This window comes from Eublepharis macularius, chromosome 4 (genome assembly GCF_028583425.1).
Source record: "Eublepharis macularius isolate TG4126 chromosome 4, MPM_Emac_v1.0, whole genome shotgun sequence".
In the NCBI taxonomy this organism is placed as follows: domain Eukaryota; kingdom Metazoa; phylum Chordata; class Lepidosauria; order Squamata; family Eublepharidae; genus Eublepharis; species Eublepharis macularius.
Genome location: NC_072793.1, coordinates 29,178,960 through 29,200,085, shown reverse-complemented (window position 1 = coordinate 29,200,085; position 21,126 = coordinate 29,178,960). Strand labels below are relative to the sequence as shown.

Here is a 21,126-nt window from a genome sequence, read left to right as displayed (position 1 = left end):
GGAGTGCATGGCAAGCCAGCCACCCCATCAGCGGGGCAGGGGAACGGTGCTGGCGGCCTCACAGCCCTCCGCTCAGCCGCCCACACAGCCGCCACCAGCTCCGCGGTGCACCAGGGCAGCCAGCTTGTCACTCGGGCGGCATGCTTCTGTGCCCCTGAGTGATGACGTCATGGAAGTGACATCATTACGCAGTGCCGGGAGCACACGCGCACTCTGTGTGCACACGTGGGGGGAATGCCGGTCTTGGGTTGCCCTGGGCGCTGGCAACCCTAGACCCGGCCCTGCTTGGTGCCACATACTTTATTGTCCTTTAGGCATTAGGCCAAAACATTTCTTTATTCCCAGGTTTTCAGCTGAAGGGTTCCATGTTTTAAAGCTGTTTTTATGGTTACTTCGAGCCTGTGGACTCTTCTAGATATCACTTGAGGCTCTTGAATGTTGTTTTATGCATTTTTATGCCCCTGGCTTGTTTTTACTATTGCTAATTTTATATTGTTATACTTGTGATTTTAGTCTATTGTTTTTATTTTAAGAGCTACTTCGATCAGGTTTCTGGAGAGGCAGCAATACATATTTTCTAAATAAACCAATATTGGTACATTATCAGAAGGAGAGAAGAGTTGTAGCAGTTCCCTGTAACACCTAGTTCTGCCCTTAGACCTTAGAACTGTTCTTTAATGAGTCTCTCAGGATGCTTGATGTTAGGCATTTGGGGTTTGGCATCAGTTCAGAGCCATAGTGATTTACTGCACTAACAATCGCCTTCCTCTTTTTTAATATTTGTCTGACTTTAAATGAATCATCCACTTTTAGCCTTCAGTGCCTCTTTCTCACTTCCAATTCGTCATGCTGTTTTTTCCTGCTCCCTTTTCTTTAGTCACCTTAAAATTTATGCTGTTTACTTTATTGACAAAATCACTCTTATGTGCAGTTCTAATTCAGGTGCATTGCCTGAATTCCCCCCCCTTCTCCTTTCTTTTTGCAAGTACCTCCTTCTGAGATTGCACATATTTGCGTTTTTAGTTCCATCAAATTCTGTTCTCTTGATTCAGTTCCCCCCCTTATATGTTCTCTTCTATTGCACCCTCTGTGTTACCTTTAATTTATAATATTAATGTTCTTCTACTACTGTTCCCTTTCTTTCTGCCTTTTAATGTGCTATTGTCAATCCTCTCTTTTAACAAATCCTCTCCCACTGCATCTTCTCTTTCTAGTTATTGTGCTGTTTTCTTCCATACCACTTGGTTCAGACTTACAAGGCCTTCTGTGCCATTGATGGTTGCCAACCTTGCTTTTGTGAACTACAATCCTAGTCTATGCAAGAACAACATATTACTCATTAGTTTTGTTCACCATGGAAGATTTGCAGTAGTTATTCATTTCATTGCAAACAACTGCTTCTGTATTAATTGTGGCCCATATTGCTGTCAAAATTATTTTAATTTCTAGCAAGATACCCTCTGACTACTGTATTATTTTCAGACTCGAATTTTGGTGACCCATGGCATCAACTTTTTGCCTCAGGTGGACTACATTGTCGTCCTAGTGGATGGCAAAATCTCTGAAATGGGGTCCTACCAAGAGCTTTTGAAACAAAATAAGTCTTTCGCCGATTTCCTCCGTAATTATGCACCTGATGAAGATATAGAGGAAGATGAGCCAACAAGTGAGGAGTTTTTCATTTGTCTTGTGGTGTTTTCAGTCTGGTAGCTGGATCCAAAGAGCATACTAGATTAAAGGCCAAGGCTAGAACTATTTTATAATAACAACAACTGTGCTTATATACTGCTCTTCTAGACAGATTAGTGCCTCACCCAGAGTGGTGAACAAGTGAGTGTTATTATTATCCCCACAACAGAACTGGGGAGCTGGGGCTGAGAGGAGCGGCTTACCCAAGGCCACCTACTGAGCTCATGGCAGGAGTGGGATTCGCAGCCGAACCACTTTACCAGAGTTTAATTTTTTTAAGAATGTAGTTACTTATCCATATAGCCATGTATTAGGCATTTTTAAAAATGGGGAGAGTTGGAGGGCATAAGACTACCGCCCAGCAACACTCAGTCATTCAAAAATGCTTCTTTTTAAAAGTTTCTGATAAAATTGAAATTAAATATGCTGCTTGCAGTCTGTTCATATTCGTTTCATCAGTCTGTTGACTTTTAGGCAAATCAGCTGCAACAGAGAAATAGGATAGGAGGCAACACTCCTCCTATCCATCTCTCCTCTTTGCTCTTCCCATTCCTTAATACCTTTCTGTAATTATCAACTCAACAATGCTGGATTAGGACAATAGGTGCAATGACCTTAGTCACTTCCCATTGCTCTTCAGAAATAATCGTTCATCAACCATAATGCACAATGTCTCAGATCTTGGCCTCTTGCCATTACTTGATGCACTACAATGGGACTCCTGAGTGTGGCAGAGCTGGCATCCGACACGACTTATCAAATGGAATCGCAAGATTTGTCAAAAGGCACCTCGGTCTTCCAAAACAGCTTCTCTTCTCTTCTGTAGCTTAGGAAGTTCTGTTTTTGGCACTGACTAAGATCATCTCAGTTTTAAAAAATCCAAAATAAACTTTAAAATTTACTCTTCTGTTGCAGTAGTAGAGGACGAGGAGGTGCTGCTTGCTGAAGATACACTCAGCAACCACATGGATCTAGCAGACAGTGAACCAGTGACTAATGAAGTCCGCAAGCAATTCCTGAGGTAAACCCAGAAACAGTTATAAAGATACCATTCTGCCTGCAGAAATCGTGTAGACTTTCCTGACTTGGAAATTACACTGCCTCATCATCTTATCTTTTCTTTTTTCCCCTCTCTTCTAAATTAGACAACTCAGTGTAATATCCTCAGATGGGGAATGTCCTAGCAAAATGTCAACAAAAAGAAAGTTGTGTGATAAAAAGTCATCTGAGACCCCTCTAGCCAAAAAAGGTCCTTCAGAGAAACTTATCCAGGCAGAAACCACAGAAACAGGGACGGTAAGGAAAATGAGTCAAATAAGAGCACATTTCTATTTTAAAGTTACTCGCTGGTTAGAGATTTAGAAACAGGGTAGACAAGCAGCTAACCAAAATATGAGCAGAGAAATCTGAGAAACTTGACAGCTTAGAGTGTAAGAAGCCTTTCTAATTGAAAAAATAATCCCCAAAGTTATTGAATACAAAGTGGGATAAAAGGAAGCAAGATTTGAATTAACTACTTGTAAAATTATTGTGGTAAGCTAGCTCTTCGAAGAACCACTGGCAAGTCAGCCAGTTGTCCCCTCTTACCCTACATTACAAAACAGACTAACAGGAAAGAGAGGGAAGACTGCATGGGCTTATCTAAAAGCTAAGCTGCAAGAGACGAATTACACGAGGAGGAGCACGTGAAGGGAGTCGCAACATTGGCCAGGAAGCTGAGTTTTAAAAGAGATTGGAAGGCTTTGTCAATTTCCCTTCTCTACAGAGCCAGGGAAGATCTCTCCTCAGAGGGTTTGTTAATTTCCTCTTTGCCTCCTAGAAGGGGAGGTGACAGAGCCTTTGGGAGATAAATAGGAAATTAACAAACCCCCTGAGCAGGGATCTCCCAGGCTCTGTAGAGAGGGGAAATTGACAAAGCCATCCGATCTCTTTAAAGTCACCTTCTTGGCTAACATCATGACTCTCTTCATGTGCTCCTCCTCATGGAATTCGTCTCTTGTAGCTTGGCTCTAAGGTCCTGTGGTCTGAAACAAAAGTAAAAACAAATTATGAGTGATAAAAATACAAGTATGATATAGTCAGGAACAGGTATTCTGTTTGCCATGAGGTATAGGGGAATGATTTTTTTAGCTGCGTACCAGTATATTAATAATATAACTGGAAGATCCAGTTGATTGCAAGCCCTAAGGTCCATAAGAAAAAAAATGCAGTAAATACTGAAAACGTAAGACCTATGTTTGCAGCATGAATCCATACAGCAGTCTGGGAAATTATATGAGAAGCTATATGAAAGTGGAAGTACATTCACTATTTATTATTGGAATACAAGTTTATAAAGCACTCTCATAAATGGAAACCAACCCAAACTGGAGTGCTATCTGGTGCTTTTGAAGTAGAATATACATCTAAGAACTGCCGTTAATACCGATTTTTTTCTCTCTCCATGTGTCTTTGCCTAGACACATCAAATATGGCTTCTACTTCAGTCTCTCCAAGGACATCTGATTAGTGCTGCTAGGATTGCCTAGAAAAGGGAAGATGTAGCTGCTGCATCTCTTCCTATAACTATTCTGTATGTTTTAGAAATGTTCCTGCTGTTGCAGACATCTTTCTACTGCAGTCAAATTTTCTTTCTTCAGAACTGTCCATGTCTGGTATCTCTATAACACATTTTAGGATTTGGTGGTGCTTTCTAGTTTCCCGGCTCAGTAGAAAAATTCTGCCACTGTTTACTCCAGACGTCAGTTGTTTGTGATCTAATGAATCCATTTTGTGTTATACCAAACTGTAGGTCAAGCTGACTGTTTTCTGGCAATATATGAAGGCAGTAGGTCCACTAGTCTCTTTATTTATATGCTTCTTATATTGCTGTCAAAACGCTTCTGCAATTGGGTCTAACATATGGCTCAGTATTTGGACCAATGAACCTGTGGAAAATGGCACTCAGCATAATGTGCACATGTACGTTGGAGTCTATGCAGCTCTGGGCCTCTTGCAAGGTAAGACGTGTCTTTGCTGTATCTCCTCAATGGAAGATTATGTGCCTTATTAAAAAAAACCAGGCATAGGAAGGAGATACTGTGTGTGTCATTGTTACGGAATATGACAGTGGTCCTTTAATTCTGCCTGGGGTTGGGGGGTGGCCTCTGGAACTTTTTAGAAGGTTCCTGAAGACCACAAAAGAAATAATAAAAGAAAATGCTGAAGAGCTAGGTTTTAATTTGATGTTGCATCCATTGATTCAGTGATTGCATTGGCAGTTCCAAAACTCTGTGTACAGTTCTCTCCGATATCTGCATAAGCTTTGTTGGACTGTGGCCACAAAGGACAAATGTAGTATTGAGTTTTCATGTGCTGTGGGTAGCCTTTATGATAAGAAAATGAGGTGGTATGCAAAATCAGAATAATAGTTCTCCGAACAGCAAAATATTAAGAGTTGAGCATAAGCATTTGCTCTGTAAGAGTTCCTAGACCTAGTACTTGATTGATTACTAAATTTTCCCTGTGATTAATTTTTATTCTTTTTAGTACATTTTTATCCTATTCTAGAGGGATTAAGGTAACATCTCTGTCCCTTTCCTCCGTTAATTCCCATAACCTCTGCATAGTAGGTTAGGTTGAAAGACCATGACTGGCCCCACAGTCATCCCTGTAACCTTTATGGCAGAAGGGAGATTTGCAACTGTTCTCTCAGGTCAGGGACAAAGTCCCCGCCCTTTTCCCAGACAGCCGGTCTGATTGGCCAACTGGGTACTTGAACCCTATGGCTCCCTGCATAGCCGTGGGAGCCATGTCAGAGAGGGAGGGAGGGAGAGAGGGAGGGAGAGAGCCAGGCTGCCCTCCTCTTGCCAGCGGTCCACAAACTCTGGCCGGTGGCTTTCTACCAGGCCTAGCTCCAAATTAAATATTAAGGTTCTGTTTAATGAATAGCTGTGTCTAAATTGTTTCTTACTCATTGGATGTTTCAAGGTTTCTAGGATAATTAAACTGGCCAATGGTGTCTTCAGTTTCCTCATGCGTTTTTCCCTCATGCGAACAGGGCTTTTTGTGCTGATCTCTTCTTTTACCTTGGCAATGGGTGGCATCAAAGCAGCTCGCCTCCTTCATGCAGGATTGCTGGAGAACAAGCTCCACACTCCACAGTCTTTTTATGACACGACTCCCATTGGGCGAATCATCAACCGCTTCTCTAAAGACATCTATGTGATCGATGAAGTGATACCACCGACTATCTTGATGTTCTTTGGAACGTTCTTCAACTCTTTGTCTACGATGATTGTGATCATAGCAAGCACCCCCCTTTTTGCAGCAGTTATAATACCTCTAGCCATCCTGTACTACTTTGCCCAGGTAACAGTTGATTCCTTTTGTCTTTGGCCATCTCATTGCTTTATTGATCTTTTTTTAAAAAAAATAAGTATGCTAGATACATAATGTGAGCTTGTCTTTTAATGTCAAGTCTAAAGCCACTCAATGTGCAGAATTTGTGTAACTTCTTCAGCATGCAAGATCTGACTTTGCTCTCCTCAGCAGAACCTAGACTGGGCTTGATGCAAAGGTAGTCTATGGCTGATTCCGCACACGTTGGATAATGCACTTTCAATGCACTTTATCAATCATTTGAGGTGGATTTTTTGTTCCGCACACGAAAAAATCCGTTCCAAATGATCTATAAAGAGGATTGGAAGTGCATTATCCAACGTGTGCAGAATCAGCTTATAAGCATGCATTTACTCTAACAATAGTTGGATTGCCATTGGGCTCAAAATAACTTTGGGGTATTGGTAGACTTGGAAGGTGTGACAAGAGAACAAGGTCTATGAGTCCTAAGGCAGGAGAAGGAGCTGGTCCACCGGCAGCCTTGCACAGTGGCTGTTTCTACACGTCCTGGGCTGCTTCCGCACACGTTAGATAATGCACTTTCAATGCTCTTTAGTGATCATTTGGAAATGGATTTTCATGTGTGAAACAAAAGACCCACTTCCAAAGGATCGTTAAAGTGCATTGAAAGTGCATTAATCAACGTGTGTGGAAACGGCCCTAATGTCACGGAACCCTCACAGAACGAGAACATCTTCATGGTGGGATTTCTTTTTTTTAATTTTTATTAGGTGAGTACATATTACAAATAACATTTTTATTTAAAACCTAAATATCTATTTTCCCCCACCCTTTCCCTCCCCCCTTTTTCTCAGACTTCCAACAGCTTTCCAACCCTTATCTTATTCTATTCCTTACTTTTCTATTCCATTTATATGTTATTATCTCATATTTCCTTAATAAACTAAATTATATCTATTAAATTCATATCTATTCAAAACTTATACTTAACAATAATTAAAACTTCACTTTAAATGGTAAAAATCCCTATCTCCAATATTTTCCCTAATTAATAACTATCAAATTGCCATAATTTCCCCTTCAGATCCCATTTTTTCTCCAAATACTCCTTCAGTCTTCCCCAGTCCTTAAAAAATTCTTCATGGTGGGATTTCTGATGTCTTCGCACCACAATCCCGTTTTCATGGCACAATGATGTCAGAAATCGCGCCATGAAGATGTCCTCATTCCATGAGGCTTGTGCGACGTTACGACGTGCAGAAACAACCAATGTTATCTTTCTGAATCATTCACAGCAGCTGTCTGTGCATTTTCAAAGCATCCTTTGCCCCTTCCTTTTCTTTAGTTGATTTTTCACATCATTATAAAGATGACGGTAGGCAAATATATTACATCAGAGAAGAGAAGAGAAATCAGAGATTAAAATGAAACAAATCTCTCAAGGGAACTTTTGTTTTCTTATTAATTGATAAACAAATTTTGCAAACAACAATCTGTCACTCTCTCATGATTTCTGTGATTAAATAGCACAAATGTAATATGTTCAATTCAGTATTTTAGTACCGTGACTTGTACGAACCGAAGAAAATTCATTTAATTGATGTAAGCGTTTCCACATTTTAGATACTATTACCTCAATAAAAATTAGCTTTTTGGAGGCAGTTTTTAGCTCTTAATAGTTTAGACAAAATAACACTTCTGTTGATGCCTAGTCTCTTCAGATTAACTAGCCAAAATGATAACTGTGGCCATAGGAATAACTATACCAGTAATTAGGTTAATGGGGTATAAAACTGTCTGCCCCAGAGGCTTAACCTTATGGTTCTGCCAACAAATGTGTAGAAAAGGGGTGTGTTTTTTTAAATCTTTTTGCCTTCCCCAACACCATGTATGTGATGTGAAAGTTGGATGGCGAAGAAAGCTGACAGGAAGAAAATTGATTTCTTTGAAATGTGGTGCTGGAGGAGAGTTTTAATTTATTTTATTTATTTAGTTATGCTATTTATAGTCCGCCTTTCTCACTGAGACTCAAGGTGGATCACACAGTCAGTACAGTCCATTTCAATATACAATGTAATTGGGTCTATAAATGCAAATTTGGAACACTTTAAAACTAGCAGGAATCTAACGGAGATGAATGTTGAACTGAGCATAAGCAATTCTAAGGCTGAAATATTAAACAACAAATAAACTATCCAGTAGGATCATATGTACAGCAACAGACAATACATAGAAGTAAGTCCCTATAATTCCTATCTCTTGGCTAATGCATCTCTTGTGGACCAATAGAGCAGCCGTCTATCTGAGCAAAAGGCCCTCTTGAATAATTGTTTTGCACCATTTATGGAAAGCCAGGAGAGTGGGGGCTCTCCTGAACTCCTCAGACAGCCCATTCCATGGGGGGAACTTGCAGATACCATGGACAACCAAAAAGACAAATGTGGGTACTAGATCAAATCAAGCCTGAAGTCTCCCTAGAAGCTAAAATGACAAAAATGACCCAAAATGAGATGGCTTGACTCAATAAAAAAAGCCATGCCCTCCAGTTTTCAGGATCTAAGCAGGTCTGTTAATGACATTAGACCACATGAAGCACATGTAGCTCATAGGAGCACATATTTAAGACAACAGGTAGTATGTAAGGCAATATAGTGGTGAAGTCTGTGGTCTTTAACTTCTTAGCAAAGCATTTGAGAGCCTCTCCCTACAATAGAAAAGCCTTTTTGAATAATTTGGTTTTGCATCATTTGTGGAAAGCTAGAAGAGTGGGGGTTCTCCTGACCACCTCAGGCAAGCCGTTCTACATCGTAGGGGCCACCACAGAGAAAGTCCATGTACAGGCTGCTGTTGATTTCGTCCATGTGCAGGGTGGCACCTGCAGCAGACCCTGTTCAGATGAGCGAAGCATAGGGAGTGAGGTGGTCCCATATGTACGCCGGGCCAAGGAAGTGATAACCAATACCTTGAACTGAGCACAGTAGCTGATAGGTAACCAATGGAGTAACTGCAGAATGGGGGTGATGTTCATGCTCCTACTTGCTCCTGATAGCAGTCGTGCCACAGTGTTTTGCACCAATTGGAGTTTCCAAGTTAATTTGGATGGGAGACCTATGTATAGTGCATTACAATAGTCAAGTCTTGATGTTACCATAGCATGGATCCAGATGGCCAGGTCGAGGTAAGAAGCCATCTTCCCGGCTAGAATGAGATTGTAAAAGGCGATTTTTGCAGCTTCCTTAACTTGTTTTTCTAGTAGTAGCACTGGATCCAATATAACCCCAAGGCTCTTAACTGCGTCTGCAAGGGTCAGACGAACTTCATCAAAAGTGGGGAGTACAATGTCCTTCAAGATCTCTGCCTTCCCAACAAGCATCACTTCTGTCTTGTCTAGGTTCAATTTCAGTTTGTTCGTTTTTAGCCATTTCACTACAGCTGTCAGGCAGCAATCCAAGATGTCTTCTGCATCCTGAGGGGGCCTGGATAGCAAGATATAGAGAAGGGTGTGACTGTGCTTAGGACAGTGCTGATAGAAAAATACATAATTGTATGTAATGACAAACCATGGCTTGCTGTAAAACTGCAAGTTTTCTGTTCGAGTGCAGTGTAGAGGAGGAAGGGGGAGGTGCTGCACGAGCCCTGGGATCCTCCAGTTCATTAATATGGCAACACACTGTGGTTTGTTATGTATGAGGCAGGCCCCAGTTGTAGGGAGTCCTCATAAAAATTCAGCCCTAAGTTTTCCCAGTTGAGGCTAAGAAATCCCTTCCCAATACAGCACGGAATACACACAGCTTTAAGGCTGTCGACGGCATGAATATTTTAGCTGCTTAACAGTTTCCCTTTTAAGCAATCATCAGATGTATTGAAATTTTACCGTACTCTCTTTTATGTGCATTTAGTGAGAATGACAAAATTCTCTCAGCTAAATCGCACAAACCAATCACTTTTGTTTTGTTGCTGTTATGGGGAGCCCGGGGGGTGGGGGGAGTCTATTTTAAAAGCATAGCCAAAATATAGAGATGGTTGTTTGTTAGTGGTTCATAAGGGGCAGTGCAGATGTTTTTGTAAGAAAAATTAAAACCCATATTCAGTGAATTAATAGGTTGTATCCATCAAGGAATGATTTCAGTCCTTCTGGAGCCATTAGAGGGTGGCAACTTGAATGTCAGAATTGTACAGTAGGGCCTGAAGGAAAATAATTGATTAATTAAGCCAATGTTTGATTGTCACATCCTTCACTAAGGAAGATGTGCCTGCAGATATGCCTCACAGAGCCTTCAGTGCTCTTCTGAAGAATAGCTGAGCAAACAAGAAGTGACACTCCTGTTGGGTGCCGTCTAGCACTTCCTTTTTCCCTTGCTACAAGAAGAAGACATACAAGAAACAAAGTTCATGTTTCCTGAATCCTTTTCTCTCCCAGTAAAAAAAAGAAGGAGCTTCCAAGCAATAGGAAGTCATGTTGTATGTTCTTTATGAAGCAGGGAGGGAGAAAAAACAAGCGCCAAAAAGACTTCTTCAGGCTCTGACCCTCTTTCTTCATAGAGAAGGTTTTGGCAGAATGATTGAGATTATGGGATGCTGAGGACCCTGGTTCTTTTCTTGACAGACATAACCTTCCACCATGGTGGTGTAGACTAGAGATGGGCACGAACCAGGAAAATTCTGAACCGTGAGGTTCATGGTTCATAGCATTTCACGAACCACGAACTTTCACAAAGTTGTCCCAGTTCACAAATCAGTTTGTTTGGTTCGTGAAAACGTCACTTCCAGTTCAGCAGAAGGTCTGTGGAGAGGTCATTCCCCCAGTTGCCTAGGAAACTGATTGATCGGCACCAGTGACAAACCAAAATACGAACCAAGCAAAAATGGGTTGTGGTTTGTGAGAAATGAGTGCCCATGAACCGCTCATTCGCAAACCATGAACCAGCCTTGTTCATGACTAACTTTGGTTCATAATTTGGTTCGTGCCCATCTCTAGTGTAGACCATTCAGTCATCTCACAGCAACTATAATTATCTGCATTATTATCATTTGTATTTGTTTAATACATTTTTATCTTCCCTTTCCTCTAAGGAGCTCAGGGCAGTATATGCCAGTCTCTTCTTCATTATATCCTCAGAACAATCGTGTGATGTAGGTTAGGCTGAGAGTGTGACTGACAGAAAGGACTCCCAGATTCTAGTCAACACTTTTAACCACTATACCATGCTGACTCTTAAAAGCTTGATTTATTGGGTCAGCTGGTAGAAGTTTCAAAAAATTAATAGGCAGGCGGATTACCTGAGTTGCAGCATCGAGGCAAGTTTATGCGATAATCAGAATCAAGTAGTAAAGCTTGAATAAAGGTCAGAATGGTTGCAGATATGGATCTATGTATCTGAATGCTGTCCTCAAAAATAAGTTCCATATGCCCAGAAAAGAAGCATATCACGAGAGTTCCCCGTTTCTTCCTAATGTTATTTTTATGTATGTAAGCAGTTTTTCCATAGAGGAGCATTCAAACCTCACTCATAAAATGAAGTTATACAGCTGAGAAGAGGTTTTATCACAATTCTGATGATGTTCAAACAGTTTCTAGGCTTCAACAGGTTGAGAAAAAAAATCTCAATGTCATGAACGGCCTTCCTTTTCTGGTTATTTTTCATTCTGAGACGATGCTGTAGTTCTATAATGCAGTGAGCTGATAATTCCCATCAAATGTCTAAAATGTTTAAATTTTATGTTTGTCTTTGTGTATTTGAACTGAACGATGGCAGCGGTTCTATGTGGCTACCTCTCGTCAGCTAAAGCGCCTGGAGTCAGTCAGCAGATCTCCCATATATTCTCATTTTTCGGAGACTGTCACAGGAGCAAGTGTCATCCGAGCTTATAGAAGAGAAAAGTCTTTTGTTCACATCAGTGACATGAAGGTGAATGACAATCAGAAAAGTTATTATCCTGGAATTGTATCAAACAGGTAAAAAAACCACAATATTTGATTGTGTATATATCCAGGGGGCATTTCGTGGAAAAAGAGCTGGAGGAACTCATTAGCATAACTCATTAGCATATATCACACCCTTTGCCATCACTGGAAATGTGTCATTAGCATAACTGATTTGCATATGCCACACCCCCTGACATCACCTATACTGGCTGTTTTGGATCCAATCCTGGCCATTCAGGGCCCAAAAGGGGCCCAAAATGATCACTCTCCCACTCAGCACTCTCCCGCTGCTGAATGGGAAAGTGATCCACCACCCGTCAGAGGCCCGATCCAGGCCGTTTCAGCCCCAATCCATGCTGAAGGGCCCAAAATGGCTGAGAGTCAGGTGGGTGGGGCCACCTGACATATGACCTCTTTGGGGAACTGCCGGAACTGTGTTCCTGTGCGTTCCCCCTCGAAATGAGCCCTGTATATATCTATATGTAATTTCTCATTTTTAATTGGATAAACAACATTTTCCTGCTATTCAGTTAAAGTTCTGTATTACTTACTTTTCTCTGTTTTCTCATTTCACAGGTGGCTGGGAATTAGAGTTGAATTTGTAGGAAACTGTGTTGTATTTTTTGCGGCACTTTTTGCTGTATTGAGTAAAAGCACTCTGACTGCTGGCCTAGTTGGTCTTTCTGTGTCCTATGCCTTGCAGGTAGGTAAAATGAGTTTTAAACAATAACTTCTACAAATAGTGGAATGAGAGCGGGACCACAAGTGACGCCTGACACAGATTGGACACTTGTCAGCTTCCCTCAACTTTTGATGGGAAATGTAGGCATCCTGGTCTCGCAGCTTTGCTCTCTGACTGCTGTCCAATGGACTTTTCAACTGTCACTCGTCCAACATTCCGCCAAGCTGCCTACATTTCCCATCAAAACTTGAGGGAAGCTGGCAAGTGTCCAACCTGTGTCAGGCGTCACTTGTGGTCCCGCTCTCAGTCTCATACAGTATTATGGCTTTCAGTGCACAATGCTCCTCCGAGGAGCAGGGAAGAGACAGCATGAAAGAAATGCAGGAAGAATTTAAAGTACAAGACAAGGAATCAGAGGAACTCCTGTCTGAAGACACGAGAGTGTTCATTTTGTGTATCTGTTCAATCTTTCAATATTAAAAGCCCTGCACACATATCCTGGGTGCAGCAAACTTGCACTAGCTATGTGATCTAAAAAAGAAGTGATCTGTGAATACAGAACATAACAAGCCTACTTCTCATGCGCCGTTTCCCCACGTTACGTCTCCATGCTGGTGGACTATTACGTCTCCATGCTGGTGGACTGTTTGTGAATGGGGAAGGGAAGCCACATAGACAGTGGCTTTCTTCATTCAATAACTATGCTCCTCCTGCCAGTTGGGTGGGAAATACCCATGAAATTGGTCCTGCCCCATCATGGGCCATGGCTTCATTCTCTTTCACACCGCTCCTCAGAGGCCTGAGATTATGCTGGAGGGGATTGGCACACCACAGTTGAGAGGAATCTTAAGGAAGCACACAGTGGCAGTGTTTGGAAACCCTTGAGCTGCAGAACATAAGCCCAGTGCCTTTCACCCTGCTTAGTATCTGAGGAGAACCTACAGCATTAATTATATTCCATTTAGATTTTCTACAGAAAGGTGTTAAGGAAAAACATACCGTCATAGCCAGCTTAGAAAATCACTCTCGTTCCTGTTTTCTATGATGGTCATCTCAGTAAGGAGTTAAATCCTTAATTTTAAACAAAAAAAATTGGCAACATCCGTATTGTTTTGAAACTGTGACGCAAAACGTGGGCTACAGTTTAAAAAGTGCACTGATTGAGATCACTCTAAAGCCATGATCTTTGATGGTTAAATTGCTTTGTAAAATTCTGCGGCCTATACAAGAGCATCTGGTCAGATTAGAGGATTCTAATTATCTCTCCCAGCTTCAAAAGCTATGAATGTTGATTTGGAAGGGGGGAAGTACAATGATTGAATCTCTATCCCTAGTAGATGTGGGATCATATCACAGAAGCGGCAAGGTGATGAATTCTAAATGCAATATAAGGGATTGTAATACCTTTGATATTTTATAGTATGCCCTTAGCAAATCTCAGGCAAACTGCTGGCCGCTATCGTTTACAGGCTCTTTGCATCCTAGATACCTTATGAGGTTCACGGTAAAGGTACGTGCTGGTACTGCTGCAATGTAGGTCGGAATGAAGCGTTACGGGAATATAGGACTCTTCCCCCTCTTTATGGCTTCTTCCTTGAAAATTAGTCTCCCTTATCTTTCTCAAAGGAAGAGCAGAAATAGTTTGAAAGAGGAGCTGGAAGAGATATTTTAAAGACCGGAGTAGTGAAGAACTAAAAGGGAAGTAACACAGTTGGCTAGAGAAGATAATGTCAAACAGAATTTCACAAGTCCTTTCAGCAGTTTCATTCTTTATAGTTTCTGTTGATCTCAAAAACAGTCCGCTGTTCAATTTTGCTCTTCGAGATGCTCTTGAAGATACGGGTAACAAGTCTTCGTCATTTCCTAGGTGACAATGGCTCTTAACTGGATGGTACGAATGACATCTGACCTAGAAACTAACATTGTGGCTGTAGAAAGAGTGAAGGAATACTCGGAGACTGAAACCGAGGTTAGTTCCCAACAGCTTAATTTGGGAATGTTCCTCCTAGAAGCATAATTTTGTTAAAGATATTTGTTCTCATATGTGAAGCGCTAGTCATTTCTTTGCTTAAATTAGTTTCTAAATTAGTCCCCTGGTTTCTGTTCCGCATTAACAGGATGGTTGAAGTGCAGTGTTGCTGTTTCAACAGATTTTTATTCTCATACAAAATCTCCACTCAATTGGAGAGCAATTGGCTTGTAGACTGATTGCATATATGATAGATACCATGGTCCCTAAAAGCAGCTAGTTTTGCTCTGTTGTCAAAGCAACAACTATGAATTAGATATAACAAGCAGGGAACCTGTGAAGACTTGCAGGAGGGGGGGCATCTCATTTACTCCTCCTCCCCCTCTTTCATTTCCCCCAAAGACCCATAGCCTCTTCCCTTTTCCTGCTTCCTTATTTATTTATTTATTTACTTCCATTTATATTCTTCCCTCCCCGCACCAGCAGGCTCAGGCCTTGTCTCCTTCCCACCCACCAGCCACCCTACTTTTGTCTGCCCCTCCATCTTCAGCTTTCCCTTTTTTCCACACACACACCCTCTTCTTTGGACAATTTTGCATGGTGCTGACCACCAGACCAGGCCCTGTTGCGCTGCAGAGAACATGCGAAGACTTGTAGGAGGTACCTCAGTTTCCCCTCTAAACCCTTCCCAACGCTATTTCCTCTTTCCCTCCTCCTGGCAACCCGCATGTCCTCATCTTTCATCGCTTCCTTCTCTCCTTCCCACTCACCAAGCAACCTATGTTTTATCTGCCTTCTGTATTCACTTATATTTATTATTTCATTTATATCCCACTTTCCTCCACAATGAGGAGCCAAAGCCGTTGGCATTATTCTCCTGCCCTGCATTTTATCTTCGTGATAATATTTCTTACGGATTTCATGGATACAGTGTTGCCAGGGGGTGGACAGGTTTCCACAATGTTTTGGATCTACTTTTTAAAAATCAGCAGTAGCGCTACCCATCACTTCAGGATCACACCAGAAATGACATATTTGCCACGGGACACAGGTGCATGCACGTCCATTTCTTCCATGGGTCAGCTGACCTGCCTCTCCCCTCCTGATGCCTTTCTCCCCACTGGCCAGGGGGCAGCAGTTGGAGGCTGGCAACCCTTTATGGATATATTTTCACTTCTCAATGTAATCCTCCTCGAGTTCCCTGTGGCAGAAAAGTAGACTAAAAGTGCTCTAAATAAATAAAATGTTTTCCTCGGTGAAGGAACATGCAAGTGTTGAAACCACGTGTAGGATTTTTTAGTAGAACAATAATGTGGCTGCCGCTCTGTTGATCTAGGAAGAGCAAAATAAATGCAAATGATTTTTGTCATTTCAGATAGATTATCTATTTGCTTTGCAAGACAATATCTTAAGTGTTTAAGGGCTGGAAACTCGTTCATTGAAACACACTGAAACTTTGAAACACAGTTGATTTCAGAGGGGGACAGAGAAACACATTCTTAATTCTCCCATTGATATAAATGGAACTTGACTAGATTGTACCCTTGTGATTCGGCAATCTGAAGTTTAGTTTAAAAACATTTACATTTGTAAGCAAATTTATTTGCTTTGTGTATATATTTCATTCTGTTTGATGAACGGATATATTCTACATGAAAGCTTGCACATTCCGTTATCAGCAGGAAACTGATACACTAATTATCGCTTGTTTTGTATCTCTGATAACATTAACAGGCACACACATGGTAGATTGGCACAGTCAGGGACACGCATGCTTTGAGGCCCCTCATGGCCATTTCTGCTTAAGAAAGCGGGGGGGGGGGGGCGGTGCAGTCTGACGCTCCTCTTTCCCCTTTGCCACACACCTGAGTCTGCAGTACTTGAGAATGTTAGTCCCCTGATGTCAAGTCTCTCTGTAAAACAGGTTGGAGAACCCAGTCCGTTTTGTAGCAGACATAATGGCTGTTTCCACACACATTGGATAATGCACTTTCAATGCATTTTAACAGTCCTTTGGAAGTGGGTTTTTTGTTTCACACATGAAAACCAAGTTCCAAATGATCACTAAAGAGTATTGAAAGTGCATTATCCAACATGTGTGGAAGCAGCTAATGTCTAGTTTTACCTTAAATCTGGTTACTAGAAAGGTCACTGTGACACTGCTTAGATTGGGTACTATTTAGATATGAAACACATTTAGAGTTGCCGGATCTGCCCTGGCAACCAGTGAGAGGTGGAGGATGTGTACTTACGCCCAGATGGCCCCAGTTGATTATGTCACTTCCAGTGTGACTCAGAAGTGACAGTGTCACGCCAGAGCCAATTCTGTAGCACTTGGCCCAAAACATAGCAAAAACACTATGTTTGGGGCCAAGTGTTAAAGAATTGGCCCTTGCGTACTGCAGTTGCTTCCTGATGGTGCCAGATGTGATGTCATCAGTTGGGGCCACAGGCACCCTCGCACCCATTTCCCCCAGCCTGCCTCCTCCTGCTAATCAGCTGGGAATTGGTGGGCAGAAGCATAAATTGCCAGGAGATTATCTGCCATTGGCAGCTGGCAAGCTTAAAACACATTATATTCAGTAACAGAGCAGCATATATTGTCTGTAAATTGCATCCCCGATCATGGTGTGTGTGTGAGGTAAATTGAAGAAAAATGTATCCATCTTATTTTAAATAATTTCACAAACATACAGTGTAAATAAAAATCTCACATGACCACCGAAGCTGCCTTATACTGAGTTAGGCCATTAGTCTGTCGTGGTTATACTCTTCTCAACCCCTTGGCTTCAGTGAACATAGAATGATGAAACTCTCCTTAGGGTGGCACTTCTGGTCAAAGAGGCCAGGGATTGAATCTGGAACTTTCTGCGTAAATCAGATGTCCTGTGACTCAGCCACAGCCCTTCCACTTTTTTGAGAGATATTATATACATTTGTATTTGTAACCATTTCTATCCTTTAGGCTCCTTGGATAATTGAAGACAAAAGACCATCAGAGGACTGGCCCACCCAGGGGCAAGTGCAGTTTGCAAACTATTCTGTACGGTATAGGAAAGGCCTGGACCTGGTGCTAAAAGACCTCAGTCTGGATGTGAAAGGTGGAGAAAAGGTATAATCATAGCACAACTGCTTAGGTTATACAGCATCTATTTTTATCTATGGGTATTATGTGAAACAACTCTGTCACCATTTCCTCACATGTCTACTTTGTATTAGTGATATTGAAAAGGCAGATCAAGTGGATCCGTTTAGGTCTCATCTGGGTCTTCTTGGCATGTAACCTTTGAAAAGCAATGGCTGTCGTTTATCATGTGCAGGATTCTTTGTGAGTGCCCCAGCATGAGCAAGAATTGGAATTTACCCTATGCTTTGATCTGTCTAAACTGTTGATTGATCACTACTGTGTGGAATTCAACTCGGGGCCAAGCTACAAGTAACGAATGGCACAGGTTGGACACTTGTCAGCTTCCCTCAAGTTTTGATGGGAAATGTAGGCATCCTGGTCTTGCAGCTTGGCTCTCAGACTGCTGTCCAATGAGCTTTTCAACTGTCACTTGTCCAACATTCCGCCAAGCGCCTACATTTCCCATCAAAACTTGAGGGAAGCTGACAAGTGTCCAACCTGTGTCATTTGTCACTTGTAGTTTGGCCCTCAGTGTGTGCATAGGCTGATTTGGTTATATGAGGTCCCTTTGGTCTTGGGTTTAGAGTTTGTTTGTTTGTTGCCACTTAAGTGATTAGAAAGAATGGGAGGTTTTACCCGTCATCCTTTTCCCAAGGATATGTCAGTGACTTTGGAGAGGACCTTGGTTATGTGTGTGGCTACAAAGTATAATTCATGTAGCTTTTACTGTGCCAAGTAATCAAGCATTTGTGAGAACTTGGCCTTGAGAGTTTCAGCAACAAGAGCAGCAGTGTATGAATTGCTTCCTTCCTTTTCTGATGTTGACCACACAGAGAGTCTGCCGCACTATTATTCTAGCATCTCTGTTTCCTAGTGCTTCCCCTCCAGGAGCAACCACTATTGTCAGTTCTTTCATGAACAATATCAGCAGTCACGCACAGTACCAAACTAAAGAAAATAAATGGTATTGGTAAACAGTAGTCTGAACAAGACTTATATTCTCATGGGTCAGAACTTTCCAAAAAAGCCATCTTATTTTTTCCTGGAGCTGTTATCAAAGTTTTCATGGTACACTGTTCCTGACACTCTAAATGTATTCCTTAGGTTGGGATCGTTGGGAGAACGGGAGCTGGCAAGTCCTCTATGACACTCTGCCTCTTTAGGATCCTAGAAGCTGCAAAAGGGGAAATACAAATTGATGGGCTGAGAATCTCTGAGATTGGCCTTCATGACCTGCGATCGAAGCTGACTATCATTCCTCAGGTAAGTTAGCACCTAAATCATGAGTGAGCATCAAACTTGGGTTCGTGATGCAAATGAGGTGATGCAACGTGTAAAGTTCAAGTAGATCAGGCTTTGTATCCAGAACAAGTACAGCATGACCCTGCTATACAACAGGTGTTTTTTGTCCCGGAATAAATGTAAATAGGAAATCAGTGGGAAGGATTTCAACAGAAAAACAGCATTGTTGTTCGCAATCTTTACTAGTCAGATGAAGTCAAGAGATCTTTAATTTCTCTAGCTCCATAAGGTTCATACACACCCCCTGGAGGACAGCAAGGTGGTTCAATCTCTCCATTGCTGCAGCCCAATATTCCTGGTTCACCTTGCTGGTCTCTAATATTTTCTGTTCTGAAACCTTTTGGGGTAGATAATCCGACGATATTCCTGAACTCTGCTATATTACTTTTGTCCAGGATCCTGTGCTTTTTTCTGGAACTCTCCGAATGAATTTGGATCCCTTTAATAAATATTCCGAAGAAGAACTATGGAGAGCTCTTGAACTGTCCCATTTGAAGAGGTTTGTCCGCAGTCAACCAGCTATGCTGGATTTTGAATGTGCCGAAGGAGGAGAAAATCTCAGGCGAGTGAAATCCTATTAAAGAAATTCCAGCCTGCTGCCAAAGGATTGGCTGATTACATTAAATTGCTATGTGAAACTGAGCCCCCACCCCCCGATTACTATATCTGGGCTCTTATTCCCCACTAGAGCTGCCACCTGGTCACAACACTTCAGTGGCTATAGAAGCCACAGTTGGCAAAATTCCACTGATTATAAATTCAGTTTAGCCGTATCAAGTTGCATTCCTGCCCACATCTCCTTTGCTTGACTACTGCTGGGGGCAGACTGGCATGTTGACTTGGCAGGAAAGGTCTCTTTGGGCTGCTGTCCTGGAGGATCACTGTTGAGCAGGAGCAAGCTGAGCCAAGAGATGCCCGTAGTGCCTGCAGAGTCACGGAGGCTGCAGAGCATGAGCTGTTCCTGCGGCACTGCCAGCACCACAAGGCCCTCTTAGCTCATCTTGGTCCAGAGCCATCCTAGCATTGCAGCTCACCCCAACCACTTCCTTCTTGCCAGTTAACCCTGCCCTACTCTCTTGTGTGCCGAGGAATTAGAATGTTTACACAGGGATTTGTTTCTTTGCCATAGGCCTACTATTACAGAGTGGATTTCAGTTTGACTTTAGGTGCTAAAAGATGTCGACATTCATTTAATTATTTAATTAATAATGTGTGGTGCATGTTTAGCAGCACTCCCCGCCACATAAAATAAAGCTTTTGTTCCTTTAAAAAAATGTTTTTATAAATAAGAAAATTTAACAATATCACAGAAAAGACATATTTGACATAACTAAAAGTCCTTAATATTGTTATATCTACATGAAAAAAATCAACAAGCAAACGGTAAAGGCAAAAACAGCACTAGAAAAGATGAGAGCCTGTGAAAAGAAAAAGAAACAGGCTATCTATAAAAGAACAAAAGGACTCCCAATAATATTAGAGGCCCTGACAGAATATTCCTAACGTATAACTCTCTTGAGTTGAGCTGAAATGAGAGCTGCCTGTTTATTAGACACCTGCTCAGTAGTTTTATTGTCAGGGAATCGTTAGCTATCATTCTCTGGCTTTTGGTTAGTTGTGAGCACCAAATCTCCCCTATGTTGAGGGTTTTTAGGTGATCCTCCTCCTTCTCCTCCACATTTCTCTCTATGAGAACAAGTACCCCCCTCTTTTTTTGAGCTTGGCATTTGTACAAGGCAAATGTATGTGACTCTGCTGAGGTCAAGTTGACAGTACTTAGGCTGCCTTCTGTGAACTTGATTAACTTGCAGTGTCCACTCACCTGATACTTTCACTAGAAATATTTCCCACTTCTTGACCAACTCTCACATCAGCTTCTGTAATGTATCTGTGTTGAATTGTCTTTTTTTAAATCTTAATTCATCATTTGGACCCGAACTAAATGTGTACATGGCTGCAGCCAACCCGCATTCCTTTCTTCCCCCCACCAACATTTCTTAGTAATCTTTAGAAATTAAAATGCTTTCCTTGATGTCCTATGCTCAGCGTTCCCTTGCGTCTCCTCCAGCGGGTGGCCAGCACAAGGATGC

The 21,126-nt window shown here is 41.8% G+C and overlaps 1 protein-coding gene across 1 annotated transcript in view; it reads left to right on the top strand.

Moving 5' to 3' along the window:
- The window catches only part of ABCC3 (ATP binding cassette subfamily C member 3), a 109,874-nt gene that overhangs the window by 86,159 nt on the left and 2,589 nt on the right, over positions 1 to 21,126 (top strand). The window contains exons 19-29 of the mRNA XM_054976234.1: positions 1,483 to 1,666; positions 2,605 to 2,710; positions 2,835 to 2,985; positions 4,481 to 4,688; positions 5,729 to 6,039; positions 11,787 to 11,986; positions 12,533 to 12,659; positions 14,506 to 14,607; positions 17,573 to 17,719; positions 18,839 to 18,997; positions 19,432 to 19,598. Of these exons, the coding sequence (XP_054832209.1) occupies positions 1,483 to 1,666; positions 2,605 to 2,710; positions 2,835 to 2,985; positions 4,481 to 4,688; positions 5,729 to 6,039; positions 11,787 to 11,986; positions 12,533 to 12,659; positions 14,506 to 14,607; positions 17,573 to 17,719; positions 18,839 to 18,997; positions 19,432 to 19,598 (1,862 nt within the window). The remainder of the gene's footprint in view (positions 1 to 1,482; positions 1,667 to 2,604; positions 2,711 to 2,834; positions 2,986 to 4,480; positions 4,689 to 5,728; positions 6,040 to 11,786; positions 11,987 to 12,532; positions 12,660 to 14,505; positions 14,608 to 17,572; positions 17,720 to 18,838; positions 18,998 to 19,431; positions 19,599 to 21,126) is intronic.